The sequence below is a fragment of the Fistularia commersonii genome, chromosome 10, assembly GCF_037954325.1.
Source record: "Fistularia commersonii isolate RoL2024-O1a breed Wild chromosome 10, RoL_Fcom_v1.0, whole genome shotgun sequence".
Classification (NCBI taxonomy): Eukaryota; Metazoa; Chordata; class Actinopteri; order Syngnathiformes; family Fistulariidae; genus Fistularia; species Fistularia commersonii.
Genome location: NC_141293.1, coordinates 17,115,912 through 17,135,457, shown reverse-complemented (window position 1 = coordinate 17,135,457; position 19,546 = coordinate 17,115,912). Strand labels below are relative to the sequence as shown.

General features: G+C 37.7%; 1 protein-coding gene across 1 annotated transcript in view; it reads left to right on the top strand.

Moving 5' to 3' along the window:
- LOC147230641 (myosin-14-like) overlaps window positions 1–19,546 on the top strand; it is a 39,200-nt gene that overhangs the window by 8,721 nt on the left and 10,933 nt on the right. Inside the window, exons 7-29 of the mRNA XM_086154085.1 lie at window positions 66–129; window positions 1,317–1,415; window positions 2,648–2,791; window positions 2,937–3,032; window positions 3,147–3,265; window positions 3,385–3,537; window positions 3,789–3,962; window positions 5,165–5,338; window positions 6,079–6,193; window positions 6,291–6,484; window positions 6,586–6,707; window positions 8,755–8,824; window positions 8,915–9,075; window positions 9,446–9,554; window positions 11,121–11,252; window positions 11,332–11,538; window positions 12,844–12,981; window positions 13,045–13,168; window positions 14,262–14,433; window positions 15,479–15,691; window positions 17,157–17,301; window positions 18,417–18,623; window positions 18,894–18,998. Coding sequence (XP_086010211.1) covers window positions 66–129; window positions 1,317–1,415; window positions 2,648–2,791; window positions 2,937–3,032; window positions 3,147–3,265; window positions 3,385–3,537; window positions 3,789–3,962; window positions 5,165–5,338; window positions 6,079–6,193; window positions 6,291–6,484; window positions 6,586–6,707; window positions 8,755–8,824; window positions 8,915–9,075; window positions 9,446–9,554; window positions 11,121–11,252; window positions 11,332–11,538; window positions 12,844–12,981; window positions 13,045–13,168; window positions 14,262–14,433; window positions 15,479–15,691; window positions 17,157–17,301; window positions 18,417–18,623; window positions 18,894–18,998 — 3,237 coding nt within the window. The remainder of the gene's footprint in view (window positions 1–65; window positions 130–1,316; window positions 1,416–2,647; window positions 2,792–2,936; window positions 3,033–3,146; window positions 3,266–3,384; window positions 3,538–3,788; window positions 3,963–5,164; window positions 5,339–6,078; window positions 6,194–6,290; window positions 6,485–6,585; window positions 6,708–8,754; window positions 8,825–8,914; window positions 9,076–9,445; window positions 9,555–11,120; window positions 11,253–11,331; window positions 11,539–12,843; window positions 12,982–13,044; window positions 13,169–14,261; window positions 14,434–15,478; window positions 15,692–17,156; window positions 17,302–18,416; window positions 18,624–18,893; window positions 18,999–19,546) is intronic.

The window sequence follows — 19,546 nt, the reverse complement described above, 5'->3', positions numbered from 1 at the left end:
CTTTCACCCTGCTTCGCCAAAGAGATTAAAAAATTCTCTCAGTAACTGATGGTTTGTTTCCACAGGGCAAGTTCATCAAGCTCAACTTTGATGTAACCGGCTACATCGTTGGAGCAAATATTGACACCTGTATCCTTTTAAATTGTTTATGTAGAGAAATAGCGGTCTTTAAAATATAGCGAGAAATGTCCGATGAAGAATTTCTTTGAATGAGTTACAATTGGATTGTGAAACATAAGACTAGTATCACTTTTAACGGTGAAATGAACAAAATGAATCAAAAGCAAGACTATGTGATAGTGTTTGAAATAGGATCTGTTAAAAGATAGCAAATGTGGTTTAAAGAAAAAAAAAGGTAGGAGTAGGATGGGATTTAGTCGATCTTTAGGTAGGTGTGTGTAACTACTTAAAAACAGCACCTTTTTTGTTTTATTCATGAACCTGTTAGACAAAATGTCTATCAAACTCCATTCAGAAAAAAATGTCTACAAGTTGTGTTGTTTTGTTTTTTTTTTCTGTTTCATTTGACTGAGTTTTGTATTTCAGTCTCATCACAAAATATCGGGCAATTGATTAAGTGGTTCTAATGTTTCATTTGACCAAAGTTGCAATATATTCTGTTCTCTTTAAAGCAAAAATGTAAACCTCTGCCAGACTGCAGTCTAGCAGTGGTTTACATTTTTTTAATTGCATTATTTATCTGAAAGCGGGAAAGATGTTTTTTTTTTCATACTACTATATTTTCTCTCAAATGAAAATACACTTTATTCTTGTTTTTATGTCTATCATACTGTTTCATGTCATTGTGTTTTACTTTACATTGTCAATACCATCTTGTACAGGACTGTCTCAGAAAATTAGAATATTGTGATAAAGTTCTTAATCTCCTGTAATGCAATTAAAAAAACAAAAATTACTTTTTCATGATGTTCTAATATTTTGAGATAGGATATTTGAGTTTTCTCAAGATGTAAGCCATAATCAGAAATATTAAAAAATAAAAGGCTTGCAATATTTCAGTTGATTTGCAATGAATCCAGAATGTATGACATTTTTGTTTTTGCAATTACATTACCGAGGATAAAGAACTTTATCACAATAAGCACAGCAAAGATAGTTGGGAGATTCTACTTGAAATGACAAAGCGCAGTCTCCTGCTCTTGTGTGTTCAAGATAATTCAGTTTAAAAGCATTAAAAGATTGTTAGATGAAAAAATGTGGGATTATCCAAAGTCAGTGCAATCGACGGTTAAATGTTTGAATGCACTTATGCGTGACTGAAACTGAGCAAAGTGAACTTCCCTTGACCCAATCAGACCTCCTGGAGAAATCTCGCTGTATTCGTCAGGCCAACACCGAGAGAGCCTTCCACATCTTCTATTACATGGTGGCAGGAGCCAAAGACAAGATGAAAGGTGAAACTAAGCACAATAAGCAACAAAAAAAATAAATGATAATCATTAATATGTGGTGGTTTTTGCTCGCTCCATCCTGACCAGTAATAACTTTGGATGGAAAGGTAGTAGAAAGGAAATTCAACCATTTGTCCAAGTTTGGTGAATCCATTACATTACAAGCCGCTGCAATCTAGTTGAACTTAGAAGGCCTTTTCAAACATGAACCTCTGATGGAGTGACGCAAAACCAGCTCTAATATTGCTGTTTTCCAGTGGCGGGCCGTGCATTTCACACCCAGGTCTTCAGTAGTGCTGCCTTCATCCCCTCAATAACTGTTATATGGCTATAAAACTGTTAGTCTTTTTAAGATTTCCCTATTTTTTGTCACCTTTTCATTGCGTACTTGCTCACTAAGTTCTAGATACACTCTGGTCCCCCCCCCCAGGAAAGTGTTGCACAAACTCTGGCTAGTACGCTCTCTGACGGTCCAGTCAAAAGGCTTGTGACACAGACGTTAGCGTAGCCTTCTAGAGGGCCTTGGTGTCACAACTCAAAATCTGATTGGTTGGAGCAACAGTTTCATCGACATTTATTTTTCGCCAGAATGCCTGTGAATCGCATTCTGCTGGCCTCCGGGCGGATTTCTTTGACTTTGCCAGGGAACAAATAACAGCTGAAATTTGATTGGTTAATGCTCTTTGTTCAATGAAAATACATGTCTGGAAGCAGCACAGTCGGGGAAAAAGCTATGAAAGGAAGCGGACAGACCATTTGGAATTATTTAATCAGATTTGAGATTCAAAATACAATTAAGGTTCAATTGTAATTAAAATCTGTCCATGATTCCGATTTTTTTGGGCCAGCAGAGAAGGCTTTGCAGGCCCTGACGGCCCACCACTGCTGTTTTCACACAGCACAGCTAATTTACTTAATATATCCAAGTCTGAAATTTTGTTATTGGACCATGTAATTATTTTTGACATCATTACTGATGATGACTGACTGACTGACTGATGTTTTTCTGTTTAACTCAATACACAATAAACCCACGGCCAAAAACTTCTCTATGAATTCACACAGCAAGAGGGAGTCTGTTTGTAGGCCATTAAATGTTCAGTCCAACTGACTCTGAAATTTTTCTTAGTTAGAGTAAGCGATATATTTGAAGGTGCTTTTCTTACCTCCGCTTCCAGAATGTCGATGCTAAGCTAACTGTTACACTGACCAAAACTTCAACCGTGTGTTTTTAGAGGAGCTGCTGCTGGAAGACTTCAGTTGTTATCGTTTTCTGGCGGCGGGATACGTCGAGGTTCCTGGGCAGCAGGACGATGAGCTGCTTGATGAGACCGTGGAGGCCATGGAAATCATGGGCTTCACCGAGGAGGAGAGGCTAGGTACGTGCAACGATCGTGCCATCGAGATCGGACCGTTTTCTCAACAGCGTGATCAGCCATTTGTCCATATTCTTCCAAAATGTACAAAAAATGTCGAATTACCCTTAGCTCACCCAAATCTGTCATTATTCTCATTTGTCATCAGGGATGCTAAAGGTGGTATCCACTGTGCTCCAGCTGGGCAACATAAAGTTTGAGAAGGAGCGAAATAACGAACAGGCAACCATGCCGGACAACACTGGTAAATTTTTTGGGTCTCTCAAATTCTATTTCCGATTCAGGAAAGCGAGAAAAATTCCCGGAGTAATAATAATGAATTAGTGACTTGGATATTATTGTGATTCATGAATGCCAGCCGCGCAGAAGGTGTGTCACCTGCAAGGTATCAGCGTGACTGATTTCACCCGAGCGATTCTCACACCGCGGATAAAAGTGGGCCGAGAGGTGGTGCAGAAGGCGCAGACCAAGCAACAGGTAACGACCTTGAGTAACCTGAACTCGGTAATACGGAAAATTTGCCTTAAAATTATTGACCCGAATCTGAAAGATTGCATTTAAACTGCAGCGGGAGTCTCTTGCTACCCCCTTTTCAGGCCGACTTTGCAGTGGAGGCTCTGGCGAAGGCCATGTACGAGCGTCTCTTCCGCTGGATCCTGGCCAGGATCAACAAGACACTGGACAAGAGCAAAAGACAATCATCCTCTTTCTTGGGCATCTTGGACATTGCGGGGTTTGAAATTTTCGAGGTAATACCTCACGGTAACATGTTTTATTGTATGAATAATTCGCCGAAGAATTCAGAGCATCAGATACCTCATTCATGCATTCATTGGTAACTTTTTTTTCTTATTATACATTTGTTTTGCGAAAAATTTCCACAGAGAATGAACATCATTCTGTTGGGTCGTTTTTAGCACTTTATCGCACTGCCCGCTCATTCTTAAACGCATATTGCACTTGATTTATTGAAAAATAACCGTGTCGTCTTGTTTTTCAGGATAATTCATTCGAGCAGCTCTGTATCAACTACACCAATGAGCGTTTACAGCAGCTTTTCAACCACACCATGTTCATCCTGGAGCAGGAGGAGTACAAGAGGGAGGGAATCGAGTGGAACTTCATCGACTTCGGACTGGACCTGCAGCCTTGTATCGAACTCATCGAAAGGCCGGTCAGGACATGAGCTTTTACTTAACAACGGAGAATATTGGAATCTCTCCCGAGTCAAAATACGATACCATTGGTGTCATGAAGTGTTGCATCAATTCATCCGGGTCGCATCGAAGCGGCAGTAATGACAACTAACGGTTCCTCGTCAATGTTTTAATATTGTTTGTCGGTTTCATTGTTATCAACAAATTATCTTTGGACTATCTCAAGTCCGGTTGACAAAAAAAAAGTTTAATATCCAAATAGACAACGAGTCAAACGCAGCCACAGAAAGATGCTCGTTGGTTTGATACCAAAATGATACCAAAATGCAAAGTTTCTGTCCTGCTGGCTCAGTTGGAGAACGTGCGATATTTGAATCGATACCTTCGAAACTGCATTTTTGTACAGGACTGTCTCAGAAAATTAGAATATTGTGATGAAGACAAAAAAAAACCCCCTACTTTTTCATGATATTCTAATATTTTGAGCTAGGATTTTTGAGTTTTCTTAAGATGTAAGCGATAATCAGCAACAATAAAATAATAATATTTCAGTTGATTTGTAATGAATCCAGAATGTATGACATTTTTGTTTTTTTAACTGCATTACAGAAGATAAGATAAGATAAGATAAGATAAGATAAGATAAGATAAGATAAGATAAGATAAGATAAGATAAGATAAGAACAACTTTATTAATCCCGAAGGAAATTGTTGTGCCAGAGTTACAGAAAATATAACAGTAATAAATAATAAAAAGAAAAGGCAGAATTACAAATAAAATAAACTATAAACGATAAAGTGTCACAGTGAAACTATAAAGTGTCTTAGTAAACAAGTGATAAAACTATAAGTGTCTTAGTAACAAGTGAGGTAAGGAGTGCACAATAGTATGATAAAAGGAAAAATTGTAGTGTACTGTTATGAAATGAAATATTGCACAGTTCTGAGTATTGCACAGTGAAATGAAATATTGCACAGTTTTTGTTTTTTTTAAGTTAAAGATAGGTTTTTATCACTTTATCACAATATTCTAATTTTCTGAGACAGTCCTGTATGTGGCTAACTGTTGTTTTCCCCTTTAGCTCAACGTCAACTGTAACACCAATCCAAAGCCATGTTTGCCATTGAGATAATTACTTTTAAAATGCATTTATATTATGTATATATAGCCAATCTGAAGTGAAGCCTTTATTTTTATTTTTTTTTTGGTGTCCTGCAGAACAACCCTCCGGGCATCCTGGCCCTGCTGGATGAGGAATGCTGGTTCCCTAAAGCAACTGACATTTCCTTTGTGGAAAAATTGTTGAACACTCACACTGGTCATGTTAAATTCTCTAAACCCAAACAACACAAAGATAAGCTGATGTTTACTGTTCTGCACTATGCTGGTAAGGTGAGTCAACCATTCCAAGGGTTTGGGGTTCTTTTAATCCAAGGTTGGCCGGAAAATGCCGTTGTCAGTTTGATGCAAAGCCAGTATAGAGTGAAAAAAATTACTGCAAAATTAAAAGTGACTTAGAACTGTGTTACATCCCATGAAAAATAAGGTATTTACAATAATTCTGTGTTGTCAAAAGACAACCGGTGTCTTTTGGCAGGTCAGTCAATAAACGCAAAATAACAAGAACGTCTCAGCTGTCGAATGACATTGTTTAAAAATGTCATCTTAATGTAAACTCAGTTTGCCAGTTCCGGTGGAAAAACATGTTTCCAAGACATATAAATGCAAAAGAATGCAGACATGGACATTTAACAAAATTGAAAATTACTTTACTAACTGTAATGCTAAAGGACTCTGTGGCTAAATTCCAACAAAAAAAAAAAAAAATTTAAGGGATCCTAGAACACTTTGCAGAATACTGAGGAAAAAAATGAAAAAATAATGCTATTATTTTGTTATCAGGCTAAACAGTCTTACAGGTGCAGATTTTAACATTTTTAACATTTATTCAAATGATGTATGCAGCAGCTGGGAATAGGTCGCTGCCAGATGCATTGTTTCCATTCGGAGTGCTTGCATTTTCTGTGCACACAATTACAGATTTCCATACCCACATATTTACCTGTGTTTCCTCGTACCAATCAATATCCAAGGCAACTTACAGTTTTTCGCTTATTTATCCGCATGTTAAGGTCGACTATAACGCGGCCAGCTGGCTGACAAAAAACATGGACCCTTTGAATGACAATGTGACGGCTCTGCTAAACAACTCCTCCAGCAGCTTCATCCAGGATCTCTGGAAAGATGGTCAGTTGGGCAACATGAACATCACATACGCGCAGTTCCATTCTCTCACTTTTGACTTACCGCATTATTTCTGAAACCATCTTGCGTTCCTTTCCAGTGGATCGGGTGGTGGGCCTGGAGACCATGACCAAGATGTCCGAAAGCTCGGCGCCGAACTCCACCAAATCCAAGAAGGGAATGTTTCGCACGGTGGGCCAGCTGTACAAGGAGTCCTTGGGCAAGCTGATGACCACGTTGCATAACACGCAGCCAAATTTCGTCCGATGCATTATCCCCAATCATGAGAAAAGGGTGGGATATGAACATTATCGCATGTAAACGTGGTATGATTATATTTTAAATGGGAAAAAGAAAAGCCACGAATCAGATATTGGATGTTTGCTGTGCTGCAGTCTGGGAAGATGGATGCCAACCTGGTGTTGGAGCAACTGAGGTGCAACGGGGTGCTGGAGGGGATTCGAATCTGTAGACAGGGATTCCCGAATCGCATCGTATTCCAGGAGTTCAGGCAAAGGTGAGTTCGCAACCAGAAAACACATCCAGCAAATATTTCTGCTTAGCATGTCTGTTATGACTGGTGTTCATGATGTATTAGAATATTTCCATTAAAGCATGTCTCAAATAATATGTCCTCACCAAAATGTAGGACTAGTCTGTTAGTTGTAGTCACTGAAAATGTGTTTCTTTTAAATACAAACGATATAACCTTGACTTTGACACTTTATAGTTTTATTTGTATTTCTTACTCCCCCCCCCCCCCCCCCCCTTTTTTTTTTACTCTTTATACAATTTCCTACTATTATTTATTATTTTTATGTTTTACTTGAAACTCTGGCACAACGATTTCCTTCGGGATAAATAAAGTTGTTCTTATTCTTATTCTTATTCTTATCCTTATCCTTATCCTTATCCTTATCCTTGTCCTTGTCCTTGTCCTTGTTCTTGTTCTTGTCCTTGTTCTTGTTCTTGTTCTTGTTCTTGTTCTTGTTCTTGTTCTTGTTCTTGTTCTTGTTCTTGTTCTTGTTCTTATTCTTATTCTTATTCTTATTCTTATTCTTATCTATCTGTACCAGAATTCATTTAACCTATTTTTCCAGTTTATTGCTCTCCCATAATTGTCATTACATTTCGCGATCATTTGCAGATAAACTCTATAAGACAGGGGTGGGCAAACTTTTTGGCTCAGGGGCCGCATTCACTTTTAAAATTTGACAGACAGGCCAGCTCAGCACAAGATACAATACATATAAAAAAAAATTAAAAAGAAACGTATTTGTTAACGGTACATATCGAACTCATCTGACATTTGTCTGAACATTGTCTGACATCTGCTTTGAAAATAAAACCAGCTCGGTTTTGAGGGCTTTGTTTGCATTTCATGCACAAAGCGTTTTTTTTTCCCTTGTAGCTTCACGTCCAGTTCATTCATGTGTGTCGGTATGTCCACAGTAAAGGCTAAATCACAAAGCTAATCTGTGTCATTCAGCTCAGGAAAGTGTTCTCAAGTACAGTGATCCCTCGCTATAACGCGGTTTACTTTTCACGCTTTCGCTACTTCACGGATTTGCATCGTGCATTGTGTTCTGCATTCTGATTGGCTAAAAAAGTCACTCCGCTTCTTCTCTACCTGTGCGTCAATAACGTTGCAGTTTAATATGTACACGTACGTAAAACAGCTTGACAAATTTACATTACGTATGTGCGAATTCTCTTGCAATTTCGAGTTTCTCTAAAACCCATAATGTTGACAAAACGCTCTGGATCGAAAAAAGCACCTGCGGCAGGGCCCAAAAGGCGGCGGAAGATGCTATCTATCGCAGATAAAGTTAAACTTCTGGACATGCTAAGGGACGATAAAAGCTATGCGGCTGTAGGTCGGCATTACGGAATTAATGAATCTTCCGTTTGTTCCATAAAGAAGGAAGAAAAAAACAGAAGGACGACAGCAGCAATAAGTTTTAATAAGGATGCAAAAAGGGTTGCAACTGTTTGCAACAAGACCATGGTAAGGATGGAGTCTGCATTAGCTCTGTGGATTAATAACTGCAGGAAAAAAAACATTACGTTGGATACAAACGTTATCTGCACAAAAGCGAGAATACTGAATCAAAACTTTGCTTTGATGATTGAGCCTGTAAAATGGTTTGTTCTTTCTTTTCAATGTATAATAGAGTATTTAATTGTATAATAATTGTAAAAAAAAAAATAAAGGTTTCTACTTCACAGATTTTGCCTATCACGGGTTCTTTTTGGAACGTAACCCCCGCGAAAAACAAGGGTATACTGTAGCTCCAAAAATGAAATAATCTCCTGTTTGAGCTCCCGCATTCATTGATCCGATCATTCGAATCAAGTATGAATTCTGTACCGATCTTTGGCGGGCCGGATTAAAAAGACCAACGGGCCAGATTTGGCCCGCGGGCCGTAGTTTGCCCGCCCCTGCTATAAGACATCCTGTTTATTGTAAGCTACTTTCATATGATTCTTGCTTGTTCACGGGTAAGTTAACGGTTATTTCAAGTTAACTTTTGACCAGTTTCCCTTTGAATATGGACTCGCAGGTACGAGATTCTCGCTGCCAACGTAATCCCCAAAGGCTTCATGGATGGGAAGCAGGCGTGCTGTCTGATGGTGAGCTCAAACATCAACCTTTATCCTGGAAAATACAAAACTACTTCTATGCTCTGCTGAGATTTCCTCCTCTATTTTTTTTCCTTCCAGATGAAGCACCTGGATCTCGACCCGAACCTGTATCGTATTGGTCAGAGTAAGATGTTCTTCCGGACAGGAGTGCTGGCCCAGCTGGAGGAGGAGCGAGACCTCAAAATTACCGTTGTCATTATTTCCTTTCAGGCACAAACAAGAGGCTTTCTAGCCCGCAAGTAAGAGATCATCGATTTGATGTATATTTATTACTTTTTTTCCAAACAGAGGAAATCTTCACATTCGCTTTTTCTGAAAAAGTAGCATTGTTCAAAGGTGAAACTATAGTTTGATTTTTTTTTTTTTTTTTTTTGATTATTTGCCAATGGTTTTCCTACACTTTCCTGTTAAATCAGAGTGAGCAACATTTCCCAATTTGCAATTGATAAGCAAATAAGGTCTGAAGATATTTTTCAAAACTATTTTCAGCCAACAGGCAATACAGAAATCTTGGAGGTGAAGATTTAGAGGTGTATTTGTTCGACAGTCTTGTAACTCATTTGAATATTTGAATTGTTAATTTATTTATTTTTTTTGTTGTCTTATCAGAGCTTTCACTAAACGTCAGCAGCAGCTGAGTGCCATGAAGGTCATCCAGAGAAACTGTGCTTGTTACCTTAAACTGAAGAACTGGCAGTGGTGGAGGCTTTTCACAAAGGTTTGAACTCCTTTAAGTGACATTAATCGGGCATTATTTTCGCTATCTCTATCGATTCTGGTCTACAGACCCCAAATCCAATGAAGCTGTGTAAAATGTAAATAAAACAATACAATGAGTTGCAAATCACTTTCAAAAAAATATTCAGTTGAACTGATAAATCTGACTGTTTTTTGAAAATTTTTGTTTTTTCAAAATTCACTCATTTTTAACTTGATGCCTGTAACAAATTCCCCCCCAAAAAAGCTGTGTTACATCACCTTTCCTTTTAACAGCACTTAATAAGCATTTTGGAACTGAAGGACATTAATTGTTTACGCTTTATTTTGGGAATTCTTTCCCATTCTTGCGTGATGTACAACTTTATTTGGTCAAAAAGTCCTGGGTCTTTGTTTTGTGCTTCGTAATGCTCCAAACACTTTCAGTAGCAGGCAACTCTGGACTGTCAGTCGAGTACCCAGACTCTTTTACTACCAAGCAAGCAACGCTTGCAGAATGTTGCTCGCCATTGTCTTGCTGAAATAAGCCCTGAAAAAGGCGCCGCTCGGATGGCGGGATGTTTATCCAAAATCTGTTCGTATCTTTCAGCATTCACTCGCCAACACAACTCCATACCGTCACAGATGCTGGCTTTTGAACTTTGCGCTTATAACTATGCGGACGGTCCTTTTCCTCTTTGGCCGGAAGGACACGACGTCTATTATTTCCAAAAAAAAACAATTTAAAATGTCAACTCGTCACACCGCGGCACACTTTTTCCGCTTCGCATCGTTTGGTTTCAGATGAGCTCGGACCCGGAGGAGCCGGAGGCATTTCTGCGTGTTGTTGATGTATCGCTTTCGCTTCACATGGTGCAGTTTCAACCCACAGAAACAAACTGTATTAACCGAAAATGGTTTTCCTGAGCCCACGTGGCGGTATCCTTTACAACAGGGGTGCTCACACTTTTTCAGCATGCTATTACCGTATTTTCCGCACTACAAGGCGCACCTGAAAGCTTTTAATCTTCTCCAAAATCGACCGTGCGCCTTATAATCCAGTGCGCCTTATATACGGATCAATATTGAGCCGCAAGAGGTCTCGCCACTACGGGAAGCAGCCCCCGATTCCATTTTCTCCCGTAGAAATAGTAGCGTGCGGTGCATGCTGGGATATATGACTGCGCAAAGCGTGCATTTTCAATTCCAGTTATGTGTGTGTGGTAACGGGGAATTCCAGTCCCACCAATTTTGTGTGTATAAAGACCCCAAAGTGGCACCTTTCCAGAGACACGCTTACGATGCGGAGTTTAAACTCAAGGCGATCAGTCACGCAGTAACACATGGGAATAGAGCAGCAGCGAGAGAATTTAAAATTAATGAATCAATAGTACGGAAGTGGAGTAAAGAAGACTAAACAGAGTTTCAGAAGGAACAAAGCGAGATGGACGCAGTTAGAGGACAAACTTGAGCAACGGGTTCTTGAACAGGGATCAGCAAGTAGAGGCGCTTTTATAGTCATTATTCGAAGTTTGCCACGATGGTAGAAATGACTTACACGGCCTTTTTGGATTTGTCGATGATCCAGGTGAAGCCGCTGCTGCAGGTCACCAGGCAAGAGGAGGAAATGGGTCAAAAGGAGGAGGAGCTGAAGGCGGCTAAAGAGGTGGCAGTAAAGGCTGAGGCTGAATTAAAGGACACCATCCAGAAACATAATCAGGTGCAACAAATAGCGACATTGCATTTATTTGTCGTCGTCCTGAAAAGTTAAAAGACGCGACGCGCGCCTGCGTTCGCAGCTGATGGAGGAACGAGCTCAGCTGGAGACGAAGCTCCAGGCCGAGACGGAGCTTTATGTCGAGGCAGAAGAAATGAGGGTGCGGCTTGAAGCCAAGAAGCAGGAGTTGGAAGAGGTGCTCCATGAGATGGAGGCCCGGTTGGAGGAGGAGGAAGAGCGCAGCAATTTTCTGCAGCAGGAGAGGAAAGACATGGAGCAGCAGCTGCAGGTGGACACAGGAGAAACTTCCATTTAGTACCTTTGTGGTGTCTTTCCTGTTCTTCCTCTTTCATCAGAAGAATCACATTTCTTAATGAAATACATTTGCACAGAAGGATTCTTTTTATTTTGAAAGTTTTTATTCTCATTTATCAGCAGCATCTTGTTCCTTGTGTTCATATTTCGCGCCTTATCCATTATTCTATTCCTTCACATCAGGGGTGTCAAACACATCTGGTTAATATACGGCTTAATTTGATGTCAAGGGGGCCGGAGCAGTAAAAACATTACCTAGAAGTAACACTAAGTCCAAATTTTTCCTTTGTTTTAGTGTAAAGGAGGTAAACAGGTCAATTGTAATTAACTGTTCCTCTAAATAAACATGACGAATTAATATTAAAAATGAATATTAAAAAAGAATTGATGAAATTACACCCTAAATATATTGTCAAGTTAAAAGAGAAAATCTTGTCACTGTGAGAAAAATTTGCCACTAGAATTTATTAAAAAATTGTTAGCATGTATAAGGGGGAGGTATAATGTTTACAAGGCTATTCTGGTTATTAAATCAATCTTTTTAATTTTGCCTGTTTTTTTTTTTGTTTGTTTTTTTTCCCCTAACGTTTTTGTGTTTTTTATGAAAATAAGATTGTTTTAACAATGTCACTAGACGTTTTTTCATCCAAAAAAATCATTTTGTTTTCAAATTTTAAAGCAAAAATTACATCGCAAAGTTACTTCTTCATTTTTTCCTCCCCATTTTTTTTTTAAACCCACTGTATAAAACCTCAAGATGCACGTGAGATAAAACTGGCAGGCCGCACTAAAACAAAAATTTGATTTCAGACAGAAAATATTGTTCCGAGGGCCGCAAGTCTGAGACCCCTGCTCTACATCATCTTTGCCATTTTTATTAATTTACTTGCTCATTTTTTTTTTTACTTTCTTTCATCTTTCACTCAAAATGAATCACATTTTTAAAAGACTTGAAAATGCAGACTTTCCATTGTTCAAGCACGTGCATGCACACACGTGTTCAAACAAACACTGTACCGAGTTTGGATGATTTTGTGTGTCTCTACTTTTTTTGTTTGTTTACTTAAACTTTGTTTACCTGTTAAAAGATTGTAAACTTTTTGCATGGATTTTCCTGAAACTGGATTGTAAGATACAGCGAATCCTCTTTTAACTCCTTTGTTTCTGCAAGCGTGTCCCCAAAAAAATGAGACCGTTGCCCGTCTACAGTGCAAATGCTCATTTTTAAATGTCCTTTTTGTTCTTATTTAACGGTAATTCGTCACGATTTTATCGGCAGCTGATGGAAGCCCACTTGGCAGAAGAAGAAGACGCTCATCAGAAGTTGCAACTGGATAAAGCGGCTCTTGAAGGAAAAGTGAAAAGCATGGAAGATGATATTCTGCTCATGGAGGATCAGAACAGCAAGCTGCAGAAGGTACGAGACCGAGGACAACACGTCTTTTAAAATAACCTTAACTCGTGCGGTTTCTGGTTTCAGGAGCGGAAACTTCTGGAGGAGAGGATGGCGGATTTGAACTCTAACTTGGCTGAGGAGGAGGAGAAGTCCAAGAATCTCACCAAACTCAAGACAAAACACGAGTCCATGATTTCTGAACTCGAAGGTCGGACGACGCTTCCAAATAAATTGAATGTGAATAGTGATATTTTCACAGATTTTATATTGATTTGCATATAAAAACTTGACTGTCACAGACATATAATTAGGTACTCAGTTAGACCGTATAAACTGGGGGGTCTTGTTACTGTTTCCACTATGCAGCAAATGATGATGTCAAATCTGATGACAAATGATCAGCGTTAGAATCTAAATTTTGAAATTTGATTCTAAATTCAACATTTTTTTTTAAATAAGAAAATCGCCTCCCGCAGGCCTATTGCAGCCCTCGGAATAATATTTTGTGGCCCCCCTGTCCGAAATCAAATCTTTGCGTTAGTGTGGCCCATGTGTTTTCAATCTCAAATGCATCTGTGGGTTTTAGACAGAGGGTTTAAAAAAAAAAAAAAAAAAACGGCAGGGAAAAAATGAAAAAGTAACTTCTTTGCAATGTATTTTTTGCTTCAAAATTTGAAAACAAAATGTTTTTGTTTTTTTTTTTTTTATGAAAAAAGGTCTAGTGATATTGTTAAAACGATCTTATCTTTTCTTATTTCTGGAAAAATCACTAAAATGACAGCAAAATTTAAAAAAAAAATGGCAAAATTAAAAAGATTGATTTAATAACCAGAATAACCTTGTAAACATCATACCTCCTCTTATACATGCTAAAAATCCATTTTCTAATCAATTCTAGTGGCAAATTTTCCCACGGTGACAAGATTTTCTCTTTTAACTCAACAATATTTTTAGGGTGTAATTTCATCAATTCTTTTTTAACATTCTTTTTTAATATTAATTCGTCATGTATTTTTTTAGAGGAACAGTTTATTACATATAAAGATTTTCCTGTTTACCTCCTTTACACCAAAACAAAGGAAAAATTTGGACTTCGCGTTACTTCTAGGTAATGATTTTACTGGTCGTAAAATGATCAAAAAATAAGTTTGACACCCCTGATATAAACCAACTGAAAAGTAACATGACTGAAATAATTTTCACCACTTTGGCTTTTTTAAGGCTACAAAGGTTGACACGTTTTAAGAGCAGCAAATCATACATTTACAGTTAAGATAAACGTTTTGTTTTTTTGTCTACAGTACGATTAAAGAAGGAGGAGAAGGGTCGTCAGGACATGGAAAAGGCCAAGAGGAAGGTGGAGGCAGAGCTGGCTGACCATCAGGATCAGATCGCTGACCTTCAGGCTCAACTAGAGGAGCTGAGAGCTCAGCTGGCGGCCAAAGAAGAAGAGCTCCAGGCCATGCAGGCCCGGTGAGAGCATCCCCATCAGGATAAGAATAAGAACAGCTTTATTTATCTGAAGGAAATTGTTGTGCCAGAGTTACGAGAAAAATGTAACAATAATAAATAATAGTAGAAAATTGTATATCAGTAAAAAAAAAAAAAAAAAAAAAGGGAGAATAAGAAATGCAAGTAAACTATAAAGTGACTTCAGTAATAAGTGAAAACTATAAAGTGTCTTAAGGTCTAAAGTACCAAGTGAAAGATAAGGAGTGCATAAGAGTATGAAAAAATATTGTACATGTAGCTGTTATGAAATGTTGCATAGTTAGGAAAATATATACAGATGAATTATTAAAATTTACAGTAAGTGGATGAGATTTATTTATTTTTTTAATTTTTAAGATTTTGTTACAATACAGAAGAACCATAATGGTGTCTTTTGTTCGTGTTTAGGACAGTGGTATGTGGAAAACTGTCATGCAGAAAAAAAACAATAAGAAAAAGGTTAGGTGTTAATGAAATTTAAAAATATATATATATATATTTAAAACAAAAAATAGAAAAATAAAATAAATAAATATTCCAACATACAGGGCTGTCTCAGAAAATTAGAATATTGTGATAAAGTTCTTTATCTTCTGTAATGCGATTAAAAAGACAGAGATGACTTTTTCATGATATTCTAATAATGTTAGATAGGATTTTTGAGTTTTCTTAAGATGTAAGCTATAATCAGCAATTTTAAAATAATAAAAGGCTTGCAATATTTCAGTTGATTTGTAATGAATCCAGAATGTCTGACATTTTTGTTTTTGTAATTGCATTACAGATGATAAAGAGCTTTATCACAATATTCTAATTTTCTGAGACAGTCCCGTACATATACAATATTCCAATATAAATAAATATTCCAAATATTCCTATAATCATGGCAGGCCGTTGGATAGCTTGTCGATTTTGCTGCAGACTGAACCAAAGGACATCCCCATCTTAGTAAAATCATCCGATAAAACGAACGTTGACCTCCAATCGTAAATACAATGCTCACCAAGTCACTCTTTTACATCCACAGCTTGGAGGAGGAGAGCGAGCATCGCGGCTCTGCGGTGAAGAAGGTCCGAGAACTGGAGGCTCTGCTGTCGGAGCTGCAGGAGGACCTGGAGGCAGAAAGGGCAGCGCGGCTGAAGGTGGAAGCTGCACGTCGGGATCTCGGGAACGAGCTGAACTCTTTGCGCTCTGAGCTGGAGGACAGCCTGGACACGACTGCAACCCAGCAGGAGCTCAGGTTCTTTTTTTGAACTGATATATCACAGATACGCGCTCAGATACACACACGTGATCCTATCTGTCTTTGTCCATTGAGAAATTCTACACTGCTCAAAAAAAATAAAGGGAACACTTAAAAAACACATCCTAGATCTAAATGAATGAAATATTCTAATGAAATACTTTGCTCTTTACACAGTTGAATGTGCTGACAACAAAATCACACAAAAATGATCAATGGAAATCAATTGTATCAACCCATGGAGGTCTGGATTAGGAATCACACTCAAAATTAAAGTGTAAAAACAAACTCCAGGCTGATCCAACTTTGATGTAATGTCCTTAAAACAAGTCAAAATGAATCTGTGTTGCTCCCTGAGTGGACACTATGATTTCACAGAACTGTGATTGACTTGGAGTTACATTGTGTTGTTCAAGTGTTCCCTTTATTTTTTTGAGCAGTATTGTAACGGTAACTTTGAAAACAATTGCTGTTACAAAGCCCTTTTTAAAAGCAAAAAATTTTAATTGAGCTTTTCTGAAGGAAAACATAACGTTTGGGCCTATATATTTTTTCTATTTTTTTTTTAAATCCAAAAGATTGTTTTGAATTCAGCTGCTTGAGAAAGAACATTCTTGGATACAGGACTGTCTCAGAAAATTAGAATATTGTGATAAAGTTCTTTATCTTCTGTAATGCAATTACAAAAACAAAAATGTCATACATTCAAGCCTTTTATTATATTAATATTGCTGATTAGGGCTTACATCTTGAGAAATCCTATCTCAAAATATTAGAATATCATGAAAAAATAATTTTTGTTTTTTTAATTGCATTACAGAAGATAAAGAACTTTATCACAATATTCAAATTTTCTAAGACAGCCCTGTACATTCTGGATTAATTACAAATAAACTGGAATATTGCAAGCCTTTTAGTATTTTAATATTGCTGATTATGGCTTAAATCTTAAGAAAACTCAAAAATTCTATCTCAAAATATAAGAATATCATGAAAAAGTCATTTTTGTTTTTTTAATTGCATTACAGGAGATAAAGAACTTTATCACAATATTCTAATTTTCTAAGACAGTCCTGTATATTTATATATATGATTTAGTGCAGGAATGGCTTCAACAACGATTCCCCTGAAAGTGTGCCCTAGAAATGTAATTTACCAAAATAACCGATAAAAATTTATCCAGAGATGAAGAAATAACTTAAAAGTGAACTAAATGGAGAAATATTATTCAACATGATCTTTGATTGACCAAATAGATACAAAAAACAGTCAATCGAATAGTTATAATATGCTTACATATAAAATGGAGGTTGACTTTGTCTGCAACGTTTGATCGCTTCGACCACCTCGTATAATAAGAAGAGTCACGGCTCATCTGCATAAAAGGGGACGACGTTAAGATTCGGATTTATTCGGCCTCTATGTTGTATTTGCTGAATCGGCGACGAATACGATTTGTCAGGGCGAAGCGAGAGCAGGAGGTGGCCATGCTGAAGAAAGCCATGGATGAAGAGGGACGAAACCACGAGGCCCAAATCCAAGAGCTGAGACAGAAACAAAGTCAGGCTGTGGATAAACTCAATGAGCAGCTGGAACAGGCCAAGAGGGTACGAATGCAAAAACTCTATTGTCTCCATCTCACCCTTTTATTGTGCTTTATTAATATCTTGTGGGAAATTCCTCTCTGCATTAACCCATCATGAATGAACCATGAGCAGTTGGAAGCGAAATTCGAACCATGAACCGTGATCCAAACGATCACTCCACCCCCTGCAACTATTAAAAAAAAAAAATAAATTGTTATAAATTCTGAGCAGAAATCAACCAGCAGTATCCAAACGTGTTCGTTTTTTTTTAAGCGCACAGGAAATTGCATCCTTGTAGCTGCTAAGCAAACTGATATAGAGTGTAGCACCAAGCAGCTAATCATTATTAGTACTTTTTATTAGTACTTATTCTCCCCCCTTTTTTTTCACTGTTTATACAATTTCCTACTATATTTATTATTGTTAAGTTTTACTTGAAACCCTGGCACAACAATTTCCTTCGGGATAAATAAAGTTGTTCTTATTCTTATTCTTATTCTTATTCTTATTCTTATTCTTATTCTTATTCTTATTCTTATTCTTATTCTTATTCTTATTCTTATTCTCATTATTCTTATTCTTATTCTTATTCTTATTCTTATTCTTATTCTTATTCTTATTCTTATTCTTATTCTCATTCTCATTCTCAGTCTCAGTCTCAGTCTCAGTCTCAGTCTTATTCTCATTCTCATTCTCATTCTCATTCTCATTCTCATTCTCATTCTCATTCTCATTCTTATTCTTATTCCAAATCTTATTCTTATTCCAAATCTTATTCTTATTCCAAATCTTATTCTTATGGGAGTCATTGCAAAAGGGTGGTGGTCATTGGAGGATATGATGGTGGATTTTTTGGGCACTGAAATCCAAACCAGACCGCTCCAGCTAAGTTTTGAAGACATTTGTAAGAACGTTTGCCAGCTATACACAACCCTGGTACTCGACCTAGAAAGCCGCATTCGTTCATTTTCGTCGATTTCCATTGTTCTTTTGCACCTCGGCCATACTGAGGTACAAAAATTGAAGAATTCCTTACCCCGTGCATCCGGTGTTACTCGGGTCAGGGGAGAAACGTTGACGTCTGAGGGCTGAAAGAAGAGCATTTGTTTGAAGATCCTTTGTGTCTGTGGGTGCAGGTCAGGGCGGGTCTTGAAAAAGCCAAGCAGGCTCTGGAGAAGGAGTCTGCCGACTTGAGCGCGGACCTGCGATCCCTTGCCGGCGCGAAACAGGACGTGGAGCACAAGAAGAAGAAGGTGGAAGCTCAGCTCAATGACCTTCATGCACGCTTCAATGAAAACGAGCGACAGAAGACGGAGCTGGCTGATCGGGTGTCCAAAATGACTGTTAGTATCAAAATACCGCTCATCTTAATGTCTGATTGATATATTATAATAACTATGTTCAGGAAAAATGTTTCGGCAGATCATCTTGGAAAAAAAAGAAATTTGAACACATTTCCAAAGATTTAGAGAATGTTTGAAGAATTAGAGACAACCAAATTTGACAAAAATAAAAAGGGATAAAATAGAAACAACCTCCTTGGTCAAACTTGTAAGTCATAAACCCAAACATGTCTGATTATTTTTTACTGTTTCTCTCGGCCATCCTGCAAGCTGGAGCTGGATAATATGACTAGTCTGCTGAACGAGGTGGAGGGAAAGAATATCAAGCTGAGTAAAGATGTCTCCAGTCTGTCCTCTCAGCTCCAAGACGTGCAGGTGATGACAACATTTCTATCTTCCAAATAAAACGAAGCCTAAGTATCACATGAATGACCTGTTGTAGAATTCAATAGCGATCTTGTAAAGCCTGTTGTAGTTTTGTATGCATATGTTGCATCGTCATTTTTAAAATACCTAATGACTTCTAGCAAAGTGTTGAAAAATCGTTAAAACTTGTTCTCAATGTGTTTGTTTAAACCAGGGATGTCAGACTCATTTTGGTCCACATATGGCTTCATTTGATCCAGGCTTCATTTAAGTCCAAATTTTTCCTTTGTTTTAGTGTAAAGGAGGTAAACAGGCAAGTGATACAAATCATTATATGTGATGAACTGTTCCTCTAAAAAGTACATGACAAATTCATATTGAAAATGAATATTAAAAAAGAATTGATGAAATTACACCCTAAAAATATTGTCGAGTTAAAAGAGAAAATCTTGTCACTTTGGGAAAATTTGCCACTAGAATTTATTAGAAAATGGATTGTTAGCATGTATGAGAGGAGGTATAATGTTTACAAGGTTATTCTGGTTATTAAATCAATC